Raw genomic sequence first — 15,620 nt, forward strand, 5'->3', positions numbered from 1 at the left:
AACCTCTCAAGTTTGAAGAAAAATCAAGTACTGTCCAAGAGAAAAGGAATGAATACAGAAGCGTTTCTTTCAGACCCATTAACCTGAACATAGTGCCAGTATTATTTCACCAAACTCATTTTAATTGATCTCTCCTCAACAGAACTCCTCAGCAGACCTCCAGGCAATCTGCAAAAGGCCTTCAAGAAAGGAAACTGAATCTTCTCATACTGAAGTTGCAGCAGAAGCATCTGCAGATCAGTACGACCATGTTTTGGTATCCTTCCTAATTCAAGAGAAAACACTAACAGGACATCATCTACCTCAACGTAACAGCACGCAGGCACTTTCTTCCAGTGCCACATTTAAGTCCAGAAATTCATTTTTACATTGCAACCAACCACAGGCAAAACAAAAGCACTACAAGCATCACTGTTAAGAATTGCTTTTCAACAAGAGTACTTTTCGGTTTCTTTCCCCTTAACTGAAGAACTTCAACAAGGAACACAGTCTTCTTCAAGACTAAAGATTTTCCCAGGAAGTGCCTTGTGGGATTTGTACAGAAGTGGACTTCAAAAACAAAAGCAGTTAACGCTGCCTGCTCGGTGCCCCTGAATTACTGTTTTCCACCACAAAGTTATTACAGCACGCTGAGTTAGATGACAGTGTGTAGAAGGCAAATCACATTTCAATGCAATCTCTTCTCTGAGCCAGAACAGGGGCAGAGCTTTGTCTGCAAGTTCTGCGTAATGCACTGACTTACGTAGGTTTATTGGATAGTCTATACGGAGAGGATAGAAACAGCAGGGAAAAATGTGAGTTGTCAAGAAACAGTATTTCTCTTCAGAAAAAGGAGTTATGTCCCAGCTAGCAATTAAGGAACTAACTTTAATCAGGGGCCATTAGAGAGCCCAGAGTAATTCCAGTAAATAATGCCACATCATTTACAAATTACTCTCTTCACTGTTGCCTGGAAGCAGACAACTCATCAGAACTACCTGTTTTCATTGCTGCTTTCCAACTCCAGAAGAGCAATCCGGAAGTACAGAAGCTCGGACAGTAGCCTGCGTAACTTCTGCAAACTCAGTCCGGAAACAAACCTTCAGAAAGCGCGATGCTAAGTAAACTAATCACAAGGGAGTGTGCTTTTAATGCACCAGGGATATGCAAATTTCACAAAACTTGTTCAAGGACAATGTTTTTCTTCTCCAAATACTAAATTTGCACATAGAAGCTTATCAGGTCGAGCTATTAGAATTGCTTAAACAAATTACGCTTCCAATCTAAAATGTTTATGAGTTCTTACAACACTAAGATACATCTTCCTTCAAACAAACCAACCGCAAAGCGAAACCTTGAATGTATCTATTTACAGATCTGTATTTCACATACTAGTAAATGAGAATGGTAAGTAACATTCCCAGCATCACAATCCTAATACCAACAGATTTTGGGAACTGGCTGCAGCAACAGCCTGCAAACGAGCAGCATCACTTGTTGCCACGTGCTGGAACTTCCACTTTGGATGGTCTCCCATTAGAACATTGCCTTTACTCTTTCAAACTACATCAGATACTTGAATTTCACCAGAAGACAAAGCACTTCACCCATCTAAATGCATACTTTAAAGTCACAGCTTTTAATATTGTCATCTTGACAGCACAATTCCTTCCGACTATTATTAGTATAAGAAGCTAAAAGCACCTTCCATCCTGTGCTTTTTAAAAGCAAGCTTTAAAGATAGTTTTCAAAAGTAATTTTGAACATCAACATTATGAACATCAAAACTAAAGAAGTGTATACACAAGGCATATTTGTGACACTTATTACACTTTCCCATTTTTTTCTGAGATTCTCACAGCAGAGTAAAAACAAGAAAGCCTTAACCACCAAATCATAATAAAAAACTAATACAACTGATCCAATAAAAAGACACTTCAGAAACTCTGTCGAGCTTACAGAGCAAATCTAAAGCTATTTTCCATTCTCTACAACCGTATTACCTATAATTTCCCAACTTTTATAGCAAACTCTTAAAATTAACTATCACCAATTGAAGGTTCTACTACTAGTGAGATACACGAGAAAGCTTTTATTCCAAATTGGAGACCTAAAGAAAACAACAGAAAACTACATTTTCCATTCCTTTTCTTTTTTTTCCCCCTGTAATCCAACAGAAAGCTTCTAAGATTTGAGCGGTCCTGGAATCTGACATAGGGGATGCAGTTTTCAAAGCCTGTTTCATGGATGACCCACACCCTCATCTGAATCACAGACTTTACTCATCCCAGGTGAGTGGTGACTGTGACGAAACCTTCTTCACAGTAACGGACCATTTATAGCAGTGAGCACTGACTCAATGGCTACCATCTGCACCATCTGCCTCCTCAAGCCTTCGCCCCGCACTACGTTTCACTCTTCTCAGGCTTCCCTGTTTTCAGCAGTCCTTTAATTTCCTCTTTGCAACGCATGCTGCCCAGGCAGCTTCCACTCCCTTCCACCAGCCCTAACGCCATTCATTTCTGTCAGCTAATTAACAATGATGCTAATGTAACCAACGGTTTGCTTCTTGCCCTCCTCTGCCACGACGGTTGCTAACACAGGAAAGAAAAGTTCACTTCCTGCATCCAGCTGTTGAGCATTCCTCCTGCAGCGAGGACTCTGGACTCCTTCAGGAACCAATAAAAGCAATGCAGGATAAGTCATGACACCAGCTCCCAGCAACAATTCTTTAAAACTAGGAACGCATGCTTTGTTCCACACAGGCTCTGACAGCAGAACAATTATGAATCTTAGCACAGAGCAGAGAGAGCCATTACTGAGAGTATTCTTAATTGCCAATTAAAAAAGTGTGCAGAAGAAGTATTCAACTTTGGTTATATTTTGGAATTTAAATAACAAATTACAATCAAATTTCATGAAAACAAAATAGCATACAGTCCAGCAAAAAAAGAAAATCACGTCATGTATACTTATGCTCTCCATTTCTTTTAAAGAATCCATTAAGATCCCAACATGAAGAACCCATTTATTTTGAAGTCTCCTAATGGTAAATGTGGAAAAATGCACAGTATTTGCACCGTAAGGAACATCTGCGTACATCAATCGACTGAACTACGTTATTTTTATTTGGACTAAGTTTTGCTACACCTCTTTGCTATCACTTGTTGGTCATCCTGGCACATAAACCTTTAAGTCAGAAGAAATATCATTTTAAAAACAAAACAAAAACTCTGAAGGCCACCTTTTTGTTTTTACTCCTAAGTGATATAGGTACACTCACACCTCCCCCCTCACAGCATTCCCAAAGCTACCCTACATATCTGAGTGCTTTCCTTTTTCTTTCCTGTACTTCCAACATTATCGCTACCTCATTTATACCTTTGAAAAGACTTACAAAGATCATCTACCACCCCTGGGCACTATAACGTTAAAGTCTTTGTACTTCCCTCCTCTCTTTAATGGAAACACTCTTCTACACTCACAAGGCCCTTCATAGCTCCACTCCCTGTAAACAATGCCAGCTGTAAGTCCCTATTTGTTACTGTTCAGGAACTTCACAGAGTTGGTCTCCTAAGACTCCCGATCTCTTGATCTCTTACAACTCCACCGTTGCCTATAGCAGCTGACCTAGAAATAAGAGATACAGAGAAGGGGGTGGCTGTTCATTAGATTTCAAACCCTTGCACACACAGATAATATCCTCATGCACAGGGACCCGAAAGCAAGAGCAAAGTTATTCCAGCACTCTGATACGCTAGACTTACAAGCACTCCTTGAAAACAAGGGATGTGACAAAAACTTGCACATACTTTACCATTAATACAAGATAAACTTGGAAGTCTCTCTTCAGAGTAACTAATGTCTCTCTCTGTGCTCTCTTTCCACAGAAAACACGTAGGAAGCAACTGTGAAAAATGCTTTGCTTGCACTGTGTCAGTATGGAGGGCCTACTCTTAGCCCAAGTTCTAAAACCTTAATTACTAATCAAATTATCAATAATTATTATTGATAGTATCATCAATATTTATTATTAAAAACAACATTTCCTACAGATACATTTCTACAAAACAAAAACAGATTCCCAGTAAGCTACAATAACAAATACCTTTATATAGGCAGCAAAGCTTTTCACAGTGCAGGGCTCTAACATTTCTTTATTCACTTTAAACCAGTCGAGTCACAGCACTTTCATGTTGTGGGTACACTTACACCTTCAAACAAGGGTCAGCCCTTTCTGTCCTTACCACAAAAAAAGAGAGTCAATCAAGACTAAATGAGTCCCCAGCACCCATCAGCATGCTGGATCTTTTCGTATCACTCCAGAGCAAAATTTAGTACAGGTGATACTAAGAGTGCTTTCTTTAACACTAACTTGAAAGGGAGCAGATCAGGTTAATTCATATTTACGTTCAGCAGTAATACCCCACATTTCTGAATTGATTTCTAAGGGATAAAAAAAAAAAAAGATTGCTTAATTTTGGGCTTCAGTGAAGACTGGGAAAATCATTACTGGAGATTTTTCAATGAGGTTTGATTTGCTAAGTTCAGTTAGATCACAGGAAGGCAGTAATGCCTTTGTAATAACCCCAAATCAAGCACTACTCATTTTAAAATAATGAAACCTACAGCAATTACAAAAACAAACAAACCTATTTTTTCCTCCCAGAAGTCACTGCAAAGTGTTGACAAAACCAAGTACAACTGTGATGAAAACTTTCAGCATTCTTTTCTTTTCCTTGATATCTACTCATTTAAACACAGCAAGATTTTTGTTATTTCCCCCAAGGTACATCTGTACCTGCAAAACTGAGGGAATATTACAAAACAAAACAAAACAGTACCTCCGAGTAATTTGAGAGAGAACACTGCAAACTATTAGATTGTGCCTTTGGGTATCAGCAACGTGTAAGTGTCCACATTCACCTACATTCTAACACCTACCTTTAATTCACACTGACAGAGAGATTCAGTAAACCTTAGTGGGACACAGAAAATAAGATGCAACAGCTTCAAACTTGCAAGGAGTTACTCTGGAAGACAAAGCTGGCATTCTCTTGGCCCACATCTGCCCAGCTTTGGTTCAGTAATACACAGTACGTAACTTTAGTTGTTTTGAGTATGTGCTAAAACACTGAAACAGGCACCAAAGTAACCTTATTAATAACACACACACAAGAAAAATCACTTCATTATCAATACAGAATAATGTAGATGCTCCTTCAACATCAGCAACTTCCTTCAAACTGTTTAAGACTACCTCTTTCTCCCAGTCCACTGACATATAATTTAGACAAGTCCACATTCAGATACAATAAAGTACATTTTTCACTGTATTAACAGCAGTGGGACAGGGTTCCTTACACTTACAAAACTACAAATAATTCCTTTTCCTCCATCATTACTGTCTACATCCACACCTCAGATCACTCACCAATTCAGTCCAGAGTCAGTAAGAGCTTTAGAATCTGTTTCTACCCTCAGAAACAATTTTAGTACTAAAATAAGCGAATATGCTCCCCACACAGAGCCTCATCCTCCAAGTGTTCTCATATATGCATAACTCCACTAAATGTAGCTTCACTGAAATCGGGTTACTGACTGCACCAGAACTCAGCAGAATTAAAGGAGGAGGTAGGACAAGTACCTTTGGACAGGCAAGCAAGGAAAAGAAGGCACTTTTGTGCCTTGGAAAGTAACGTGGAATAGCAGTCTACCAGTTTGGCACATGCATTTCATTCTGAGATTACAGTGCTTACAAGTATGTGCAAATATAATGAAAACCAACGTACTAAGAAATGCTGCAAGTCTTTGCAAACCTACAAAGTAACATCTGATTATCAGCAGTCTACTATTAATCCCCAAATGTGGGAAAACCTAAGAACTGTAAGAACAGTCGAGCACCATAAAGGTAAATGCGGTATGGAACCAATACACTCTAAAGGAGACAAAGGTATTTTCTTTGTTACTTTAACAAGTAACCATACAGCAGCAATAAATACATCTGGACATCGCAGGTTGTTAACTTTATGTAGAACTTTTATCAGTGCTTCTTTGTCTCAAGTTCTCTACCTGAATACTTTATAACACAATACAAAGAACAATACTTACAAAACAGGCTTCCAAATTCAGTCAGTAACAAGCCTTTCAAACCTCCAGCTGTTACTACCTTTTATTAAAAGGAAAACCCTACTCCTAGGTGTTTCTAAGAGGTAGGAACAGAAAATAACATCATCTTAAAACTTCTGAGCACGCTATTATCATTTAAATTACAGTGTAAAAAGACAGGAGGCTACCTGACTAAGCTTCTGCCAAGAGATACTGTACTAAGTGCTGTCTTTGATTTTAAAATTGTTAGCAGTTCTACACAGCAACTAGAACTAGATACAAAGCTTTTTCATCATTTTACAGTGTGTAGTCTATGAAGCACAGAACTTTACAGGAACACGAAATTATTAAAAAAATTAAATTATTAAACACTTTACAGGAATACGAAATTATTTAAAAAACCAACAATTTAAGCCTCTAAGACTGCCAATACTAGTGAAAAATCTGGAATACGGTTTCACCTTATTGAATGTTGCAGTATGTCTGAAATAAGTCAGATATACTAATTAAAAAAAGAAGAATTTAACCTTTGTAGTTTAAATAAGAACTATCATACCTGTAAAAATAAGACAGCTAACAGGTGTTACAATGCCTACTTCCAAGGAAACATGGTTCTTGGTTTCACTGTAGTCTTCCAAGCACCAAAGAACATCGCTTAGCACAATGCTCCCTTCACCTGAGTAACAACTGTTTAATTCTATGAGAAAGTAGTAATTGCTTAAATAAAGGTTAATTAAAGATAACTCACCACCATCCCTCTCTCTAACTCTGTGAGTATGCACACTTTTTGCTTTACTGTGCCCTGTGTTGTCACCGTATTTGTTTTCAGGGCTATCAGAGCGCCGCAACATTTTATTTGGTGGTGAAGGATCTGTGGTGTCTCGCATCTTGTCATGACGATGATCACCACCACTTGGGTGACTCTTGGATGAGTACTTAAGAGCCTGAAACAGATCACAAGAGAACAGGCATTTTCATTAAAGTTACAGAAAGAACGTTCTAACATCAGTCATAAATTTTAGATCTTTTTTCCAAGATACTTTTTGAAGTAATTAATTTTCATTTCCCATTTAAACAACCACCATTAGTCCTCCTAATTTTAATTACCTACATTAAAGCAACAAGTTCTGTAATTAGGACAAAACCATTTGCTCCCACCACGACATCTCACGTAACATTTGCTGTTAAAATGAGCCTAATTTCTTTTTGTTTCAGTGAGGGACTGCAAACTTTAAGCAGTAAGTGGGCCACAATACTTCTAGCACTTAAAATAAGCACAAGTGCAGCTGGTATCAAAGAAATAAACAGAAAGTTACATTTAATCAGAGTAAACTGTAAATATCCATACTGTAATGGAGACCACTTCCTTTAGCCTCTACCTTAAGCTTCTGCAGACAGACTTCAGTACTAGCAAACCCACAACAGATACGATAAAAATCTAGAATTTCTGTGGGGATGTAAGGGGACAAACACATAACGTGACAATTCATTTGGGAACTTTTACCAAAACATGTTCTGTCTCTCCTTGACCTGCTCAGTTTTGCAGAGCGAGCTTCTGAGTGGCAACTGTTTACATTACGTGAACTGTCACTGACAGCTGCCTCGGACTGTCAGATGACACTTCACAGTGAGAGAAATACTCAGAAATGTAATAAAATGGTTCAGTTACGTGCCCTAAGAAGAGCAGTGTCACAACACACGGCATTCCCCAGACTCACACCCTCCTCAGGGTATAAGTTCTTTTTTTTCCACGGACAAGGCAGAAGATGATGGGATTCGCTGTACTTAAAGTGAAGTTATTGCCAAAAGCTGGAGGATCTGATGTTTTTGAACACACCTAGCAGCTGGCAACTGTAGAAAGGAAGCCTTACCGGCAACCCCAGTTCAGGGTCTAAAATCGTGCCCTGCTCAGGTTACAGCCCGCAGCGGCACTTTTGGGGAGAAGAAGGGCCTAGGGGAGGGGGGCGGGGGGCGAACAAGCCTCCTTTTGTTTTTAGGAGAAAAACGTTCGCCTCCCCCCGGCTCTCGGCTCCTCCGCTCGTGACCCCGCCGCACTCTCCCGCCCCTGGGCTCGCACCTCCCGGCGGCTAGGCCCCGGCCCCGCGCTAGGCCTCTCCTCCCGGCCTGGCCCTCGCAGCGGCGCGGCGGCCCCGTTCTCCCGGCTGCGGGCCGCCGCCTCGCCCCCTTTCCCCCCCCCGGTGCCCGAGAAGGCGCCGCGGGCCAGGCAGGAGCCGCGCGGGGCAGCGCGGCCTGCGGCGGCGGCCGAAGCCTGGGCCGGAGTAGCTCCCCCCCCCCTTCCCTTCCCTGCCCTGCCCCGCTCCTCCTCCCGGGCCTAGCGGCCGGCGCGGCGGTACCTGGTAGGGCTGCGAGTCCCCCCTGCGGTCGTGACAGCTGCGGAGAAGGCGAGAGAAAGAGAGAGAGAGAGGCGTTAGCGAGGGCCGTTACCGGCCGCCGGGAAGGGGCCCAAACATGGCGGAGGCGGGGGGAGAGCCGCGGGGCCGAGGAGGGGATTTACCCATCACTGAGTCTCTGCTGTTTCCTCGCATACATTACCATCAATGCCCGGCCTGTGTGTGTGAGTGTGAGGGGACCAGGAAGGGACGGCCGCGGCCGGGCCACGGGCGCCGAGGGGGGAGGAGGGGAGCGGCGCTCCGCCTCGCCGCCGACCGGGGGCAGGGAGGGGGCAGGGAGGGAGGGGGCGGCTCGGCAGCTGGGCTGGGAGCGGCGCTCACGGGCCCATCTCCGCCGCGCGCAGCCTGAGGGGAGACGCCGGCAGTTCGGCCCCGCTGAGGCGCTCCGGGAGCGCGGACTCCGTCGCTGCCGCCGCAGCCGCCTCCTCCCCCCGCTGCGCCCGCCGCCGCCGCCGCTCCTCCAACTACATCCGGGAAACTCGGGCGACGCCGCGCTCGGTTAACGTCGGCTCTTTTCGGCTCTTTCCGACGCGCTCCGTCCCCTCTGTCCCCTTTGCTCTCGGGCGACTCTGCCTTCGGCAAACATCGGCCGTCTCCGCCGAGCCCAACGCCCTTCAGTCTCTCCCTTCGGCAAACGTCGGCTTGTTCCGTAACTCTTCCCCCTTCCTCCCCCCTCCGGCCGGCCGGCCCGCCTCGTCCTCCTCTCCCGAACGCTACCTGTCTTCGGAAAACATCGGTTATTTCCGTAGAGAGGCTTTCACGCTCCCGTCAGGGTGACGCCGCCTTCGGAACCGTTCGGCTATTTCCGTGACCCCTCGCCCCGCGGCTCGGCAGCGCTCCCGCTCGGCGCGGCTGTTGGCGGGGCGCGGCCGATCGGCCGAGGGGAGCGTACGGGGGCCGCGCTGTGGGCGGGCCGCGCGAGGGGAGCCCCGCGGCTGGGCGACCGGTGCGAGCCGAGCGGGTGGCAGCGCCAGGCAGGTGGGGGCGACGGAGGGGGGCCGCGAGGAGCGGTGAGGGCGGAGGGGGGATAGGAAAGGGAAGGTCTCCCCTCGCCTCCCCTCCTCCCCTTCCGCCCGGCGCCTTGATGTATAGGCAGGAGCCATTTTGTGTACGTCGGGCTGCGCAAGAGGCGCTCGGCAGGGAGAGGTTGTTAAAATGTCCCTTGGGAGCTGGCGGGCCGGGCCGCCTCTTGCCTTCCCTCGCAATTCCTCCCGAGGCGGCGGCGGCACTCGGCCGCCTCGCGCGTGGGGGGAGCGGGTGAGAGTGAGGGGCGCCGAGGGCCGGCGGGACCCCGCGGTCACGTGACTGCGCCGGGCCGGGTCCAGCGGCGGTGCACGTGTGCAGCCGGTGGGGCTCGGCGGGAGCGCTGCGCCTGGCTCGGGGCACGGCGTGGGAAGGATGCGGGGCTGTTGGAGCGGGTCCGGAGGAGGCCACAGGATCGCCTGTAGAGAAAGGCTGAGTGAGCTGGGGCTGTTCACCCTGGGGAAGAGAAAGCTCTAGGGAAATCTGATAGGGGCTTTCCAATGCTCACTGAAGGAGCTTGAGAATGGGAGGGAAGTAAGCTCTTTACACGGATAGGTAATGATAGGACAAGGAAGAATAATTTTCAGCTAGAAGAGGGAGATTCAGATTAGATGTCAAGAAAATTTTTCACTGAGAGAGAGGTGAGGCCCTGGCGCTGCTGCCAAAGAAGCTGTGAGTGCCCCATCCCTGGAGGTACTCACGACCGGGTTGGATGTGGCTCTTGGCAGCCTGAGCTGCTGGGTGGGAGCGTTGCCCATGGCAGGGGTTTGGGACTTTAAGGACCTTCTTTAGTCTTTAAGGACCCTTCCAACCCAAACCATACTACGATGTGAAGCCCGAATCTTGTCCTGCCTCCTTTCTGATAAGAGAAGCGATACAGCACACCTCAGAACTGGCCTGCTGGCTTGTAGTAGCGCATCTTTCCCTGTGACTCTATGTGTTTGAATGTAGCATAGCGAAAACTCTTATTACGTATTTTTTCTTTTTGTTTTTGTGTTAATGTGCAGAAGGCTGCTGCTGAGAGGAGTTCTCAGGAAGCCGTTGGAGAGCTCAGAGACAGGAGCAGAGGATGACGCAGCAGGGAGCTGTTCTTCAAGGTTACAACAACGAGCTCGTCAAGTGTATTGAAGACTTGTGTATGCAAAAAGAGGAGCTGAACAAACAGATCCAGCAAGCAGAAGAGGAAAAAAGTAAACTCCAGCATGAAATTCAAGTTCTGAATGAACAGTTGGAGTGCGTGTGTGAAAACCTGGCTCAGAAGGTAGCTTCGCGAAATGAGCTTGATAAAATTCTTGCTGAAACTGAAGCTGCTTACATGAAGATTTTGGATAGTTCCAGAACTTTGCTTAATGTCCTGAAGAAGGAAGTGGGAAGCTTAAAGCATGCACCAGAACTGAAAAGTAATGTAACCTGAAGCTGTCAAATGTCTGGACTTGGCAATTCTAAAATCCCACTAGGTGAGATGTGGTCAGGCACAGAACCCTACAACAGCAGTATAAGCTGAGGGGGCTTTCTTCCAACCTTTCCATATTTCCCATGATTTTTAAATGCATTAGAAAAACTGTAGACAAAACAAATGAAATAAAGTTACTGTTTTCTTATTAAAAAATTAATAATAATCTTATATAATTTCTTAAATCACTGCAAAACTATATTGCAGATGCATAACTGAACTAGATTTCAGGCTGTCAGTTTTGATGTAGTGATGCTTCAAGGCCCTTCTGAAAAACAGGAAAAATGTTTTACTGGTTAGCTTTTGGATGGTTACTGTGGAATGCCTGTTTGATAGAATATGACTTTAAATCTGGACAGAATGCTTGCATTTTTTCCATTGCTCTTTTAGTTGCGTTCATGGCTTCTCTGAAATCCTGCTGCCTTTCTTCCATATGCTTTCTTTTCCCCTACATCCATGTCTAGAAAGCAGACCACTGTAGTGAGTGAAAGTAGCTCAGGCATTAGTGCTTCTTGCTTTACTGTTGGGGACCAAATAGGAATTAGCTATTTAGCCTTCTTAAGGAGCCTGGAGTCATCTCTGTGATACGTTTACAGCTCCTGTTCACAATCATCTCTTAGCTGGAGTTTTGGAGGGATAATTTGAGGAAAACATGGTTTAAGCAGGGTACGAAAGCTTAAACTGTAAGACTGTGTCAGGTTTATGTATTTTCTGAAGCTGTACTCTAAAGCCTTGATTAGAAAGAAGTTATGCTATGGTGAGAGATGGATTTGAGTGCAAGTGGGAGGCATGCCCTTGCAGGGCACAGTGCTGCAGGGAGCTGTACCATATAAACGAGGACCAACTAATATTGGAGTAAGGCTGGAAAGAATAGTGAACAACCTGGAATGGAGAGAAATAAATGCACGTGAAAGGTCAGAATTAGATTAGTAGTAAACATGCAGCTGTTATACATTCTTGTAGGTGAGATTAAATAGAACCAAAGACAGAGAATAGAGAGGAGGTAAGAATATAGCAGAAATCTCTGTCTTGTTTCCATTTCTGGTACTTACTGAATATGTGTGCACATGCATTTTGTCCTGCTCATTCATGTATTACAGCAGCAGCTTTATGTTTAAATCAAGCCTTCATAACAATTCGCTAAATTGGAGGAAATGCAATTGCAATCTCTTTTCTTGATAACTGTGTCTCTCAGGTACAGGTATAAAGAGTGTGCAGATATGAATAGTTTCAGTAATAGCTCTTCACCAATAATTATAAACAAATTTTATATCCTGTTTGCCATGCTACGGGGATTAGCGAGACAGAGCTCATCAACAATTTACTTGTATAGCTTTGCCACCAGCTTCCCCTGAGTAATGCTGAGGTGATAAAATTAGATAATCTCAGGAGTACTGCTATTGTTGCAGTGCCACAGTATTCATGACAGCTTTGTTTATATTGAAGTGAAACACAAAAGCCAAAACATTGTTTCTTTTTTAGTAGCAAAAAGGTGATTTGGCTGGGATGCCTCTTGGCAGTGTCTCTCCTCTTCGTCTGGTCACAGTACTGATTAGTTTATATCAAAATAGGATATCTCAGAAAAAGTATGGACTGAACAGCAAGGACTTCAAAAAAAAAAAAAAGCATATGTAAACTGATTCATCTTGTTATATAAAAGGGAGTTTGAAATTGCCTACGTGAAAAAACTTATATCATGGAAAGTTTGTTTACAAATTGACATAACAGTGCAGTGAATTCCTAATATGTAATGACTATTGGTTTGCTTGTCTTCAAATAATCATAAGCCATAAAAATGTATCTCCTTGCTTTATTTAGGATGCTAACACTGAAAAAAGGAATCACAGAATCAGAGAATCACCAAGGCTGGAAAGGACCTTCAAGATCATGCAGTCCAACCAGTCACCTATCACCAATAGTTCTCACTAAACCACGTTCCTCAACACAGAATCCAACCATTCCTTGAACACCTCCAGGGTCGGTGACTCCACCACCTCCCTGGGCAGCCCATTCCAGTGCCTGACCACTCTTTCAGAGAAGTACTATTTAAAAAAAAAATTGAGTCTTTAAAGATGTGTACTTCGCAAGCTTTATTTCCTCAAAGTGCAGCTGTATACTTGGAAATGTATTTAAGTTCAGATCCGTAAATGGAGAGCAATAGTAGTATATCTCCAGGGCTGTTGTCAGGTGGCTGCAGCCTGGCAGTCATTGTGAAGTGCACCAGTGTAGCTCAAAAATGCCTCCTGCCTTTATATTTTGTATTGACCCAAATTATTTTAGTGCATCCTATTACTGAAGTCAAAAGCTTTTTTCAAGTGCATGGGTGTTCTGTCTTTTTGTCAGAAGTCAGGTATATTGCAAATCTTGGCATAGATAGCTTTTCTTTAACAGGTTAAGTTTATTTAGAAAACAAACTAAGACATTGCTAGAATAGAACTGGCAATGTGGAGATGACAGCAGCTATGTAAGGTTAGCCTGCAAAGGAAAGTTTGCCTGAAATAAGACTGGCTATAAATCCAAAGCATCATATTTGTTCCTAGCTTTATATATATATATATTTTGTCAATTTTTATATGGCTTTGAGGGTTAGACCCAGTAAGATACGTGTCTATTACAAGCTAGAAGCTGTAATGGCAAAATTTGTGTTACTGAACTGTGGTGCTGGCTCAGAAGCTGTGCTGGGTGTGTTGTGCCTTATTAGCTGAACAAAGACACACAGATTTTGGAATGCTTATCTGTGCTTGATTCAAAGCTTCAGTGAGATACATCCAGAGCACTGGGATCACTTCCTGTCTTAACGTCATGGTGCTTCTACCTGGCTTGCAAGTAACAGTGTGGAACTGGAGGAGAGGTGATGATTTCCCACTTTTAAAGCAATGTTTCTTAAATATGTATTTACCACATACAACTCCAGTGATCAACAGGCTTTTCAAAACATTGGAGTATTAACTCCTGCCAAGTAAACTAAGTTTATGATCTATGTGGTGTTTGGTGGTTACCAAATAAACTTGGGTGCTATGTTGAAAGTAATTTTCTGTGTGGAGGTGGTTACACAAACCACTGGGTGAAGAGCTGCGAGTCACTCACCGTCCATAACTGGCAGCAGAGATGCTTGTGTTCAGTCCCCACATGCGAATTCTGCTACTTGTGTTATAGGAATGGGGGTGAACGGGCTGCCATGGGTGCTAATTTTAGGGGTGGAAAGCAAGGAGAAATTACAGATGTACTAGGAGTTCTAGTTTGGGAAGATAAATTGTAAGAGGGCATGATAGAAATGGATGTTCACCTCCTCTTAATTTCTGTTTCAGCTGTAAGTGTATTTGTAGTGAGCCATAACCTGCAGTTCCTGCTGCCCAATAAATCCAATTTTGGATATCAACTGAGGCTGACCATAAGTCAGAACAGCCTCCCTCGTATTTCCTCTTCCTGGACTTTTATTCTCCTGGCCAAATAAGTTGGTGTGTTCTGCTTTGCAGTGACCAGCTCCAACAGGAGGCTATTGGGAGCACTGTCCAGAGGGTCTGAGCAGAGCGATGTCCTGAGAGAGGTGATGCTTTGCCTTCCTGTAAGGTGAGAGAGCCCCAAGCCTGAGCTTGCAGCTTGTTGAGTACGTGTGCTGCCAGGCTTGTTACTGTTGTCTCCTAATTTTGTAGCTCCTAGGAACAGCAATCAGTGAACTGCTGGATCTGACAAAGAACCCAAAATCCTGTCAGTTTATCAGATGCACTCAGTGTTCTGTTTTTTTTTTTTTCAGATTGATCTTGAGGAATGTCAGGTTTTTGGATTCTGAACATGGTGAATGCATGAGGTTTCTTCAGACTTGATGGAATTTTAGATGCCCAAAGAATCTGTCTGTTCAAATGATGAAGCAAGCTGTAATCTAAACAGACAAGTGAGTCTTAAACTGCAATTCCAGAATTCTGTGTCTCAATTCCATCTAGCTTTTGAGGTATAAGTGAGTCGTACTGCAAATGGATTAGGTGGATTATGTTAAATTGGAACAAGACATTTATGCTGGAACAGGAGTATTCAAAAGACTGTTAGTGAAAGGATTGAATGTCTACAGCTAATTCATGCTCTAGATGAGTTCTGTGCAGAAGACTGGTATCTATTACTCCTTAGAGGATTTTGCTTGTTGGAAGAAATTTGAGTTAGAAGATGTAGCTCGGGGCAGTTGCTGAAATTATCCTTAACTTCAAGATGTGGTTTGCATCAGTGGCTGAAATTATCCTTAATCTTGAGTAGATCCCGAGCTCTTGGATTTTTATATATGAAGTAGATAAATAATATTTTTATACTTACTTAATATTACTATACTTAATATTTTTATAAGGTTTTTCTTCTTGTGAGTGAGGATGAATAGATGGTTCAATACTGATTTGGTTGCTTTTTTAAGTTAATTGATGCATGGATATGCAGGTTTTCCTAAAATCAAAGGGCTCAATTAGCTGTTTCATGTACCACTTACAGCAACTGCTTTATACCTTTTTTTAAAACTGGAAGCACTTAGTTTGCTCCTTGCTCCTTACTGCTTTATAAATCTGTATTTAATTCTGTGGTCTCATTATGTTACTTGATTGTTGTATTTCTCAGTTGGTTTTCAGATAAAGTTTCATGCAGCATCCCCCTTTATCTAAAAGCCAGAT

The 15,620-nt window shown here is 43.5% G+C and overlaps 2 protein-coding genes and 1 long non-coding RNA gene across 19 annotated transcripts in view; 1 reads left to right on the forward strand and 2 right to left on the reverse strand.

The window, feature by feature from the left end:
- The window catches only part of WAC (WW domain containing adaptor with coiled-coil), a 54,139-nt gene extending 44,905 nt beyond the window's left edge, over positions 1–9,234 (reverse strand). For 4 of the 6 annotated variants that reach the window (XM_048951970.1, XM_048951967.1, XM_048951966.1 and 1 more), the window contains exons 1-3: positions 8,603–8,711; positions 8,442–8,478; positions 6,836–7,031 (exon numbers count right to left, since the gene is read on the reverse strand). In XM_048951970.1, the coding sequence (XP_048807927.1) occupies positions 6,836–7,031; positions 8,442–8,478; positions 8,603–8,643 (274 nt within the window). In that variant the 5' untranslated portion in view covers positions 8,644–8,711. Of the gene's footprint in view, positions 1–6,835; positions 7,032–8,441; positions 8,479–8,602; positions 9,187–9,215 lie in introns of those variants that run through there. The other 2 variants (XM_048951968.1, XM_048951971.1) reach the window with 2 other exon arrangements.
- LOC125696414 (Sjoegren syndrome nuclear autoantigen 1 homolog) lies at positions 8,420–15,236 on the forward strand. Of its 12 annotated transcripts, none has more exons than XR_007378337.1 (4): positions 9,307–9,472; positions 10,529–10,978; positions 12,793–14,544; positions 14,729–15,229. XR_007378337.1 is itself a non-coding variant. In XM_048951990.1 (3 exons), exon 2 carries the CDS (start codon positions 10,591–10,593, stop codon positions 10,933–10,935), a length of 345 nt encoding a protein of 114 aa, XP_048807947.1. In that variant the 5' UTR covers positions 8,420–8,444; positions 10,529–10,590; the 3' UTR covers positions 10,936–10,978; positions 12,793–15,236. The 12 variants fall into 12 exon arrangements, 10 of the variants coding, with proteins under 10 accessions (XP_048807947.1, XP_048807944.1, XP_048807945.1 ...); XR_007378338.1 differs by having other exon boundaries at positions 12,793–13,825; positions 14,451–15,229; XM_048951990.1 differs by lacking the exon at positions 9,307–9,472 and adding an exon at positions 8,420–8,444 and having other exon boundaries at positions 12,793–15,236.
- Positions 14,739–15,620, reverse strand: part of LOC125696416 (uncharacterized) — a 32,627-nt gene continuing 31,745 nt past the window's right edge. The window contains exon 7 of the long non-coding RNA XR_007378339.1: positions 14,739–14,854. This is a non-coding gene — a long non-coding RNA (uncharacterized LOC125696416). The remainder of the gene's footprint in view (positions 14,855–15,620) is intronic.

Source organism: Lagopus muta, chromosome 7 (genome assembly GCF_023343835.1).
Source record: "Lagopus muta isolate bLagMut1 chromosome 7, bLagMut1 primary, whole genome shotgun sequence".
NCBI lineage: Eukaryota > Metazoa > Chordata > Aves > Galliformes > Phasianidae > Lagopus > Lagopus muta.

Excerpts from the sequence above, each read along its gene's own strand:
- LOC125696414 (XM_048951990.1), top strand. The coding sequence starts at position 10,591 with ATGACGCAGCAGGGAGCTGTTCTTCAAGGTTACAACAACGAGCTCGTC.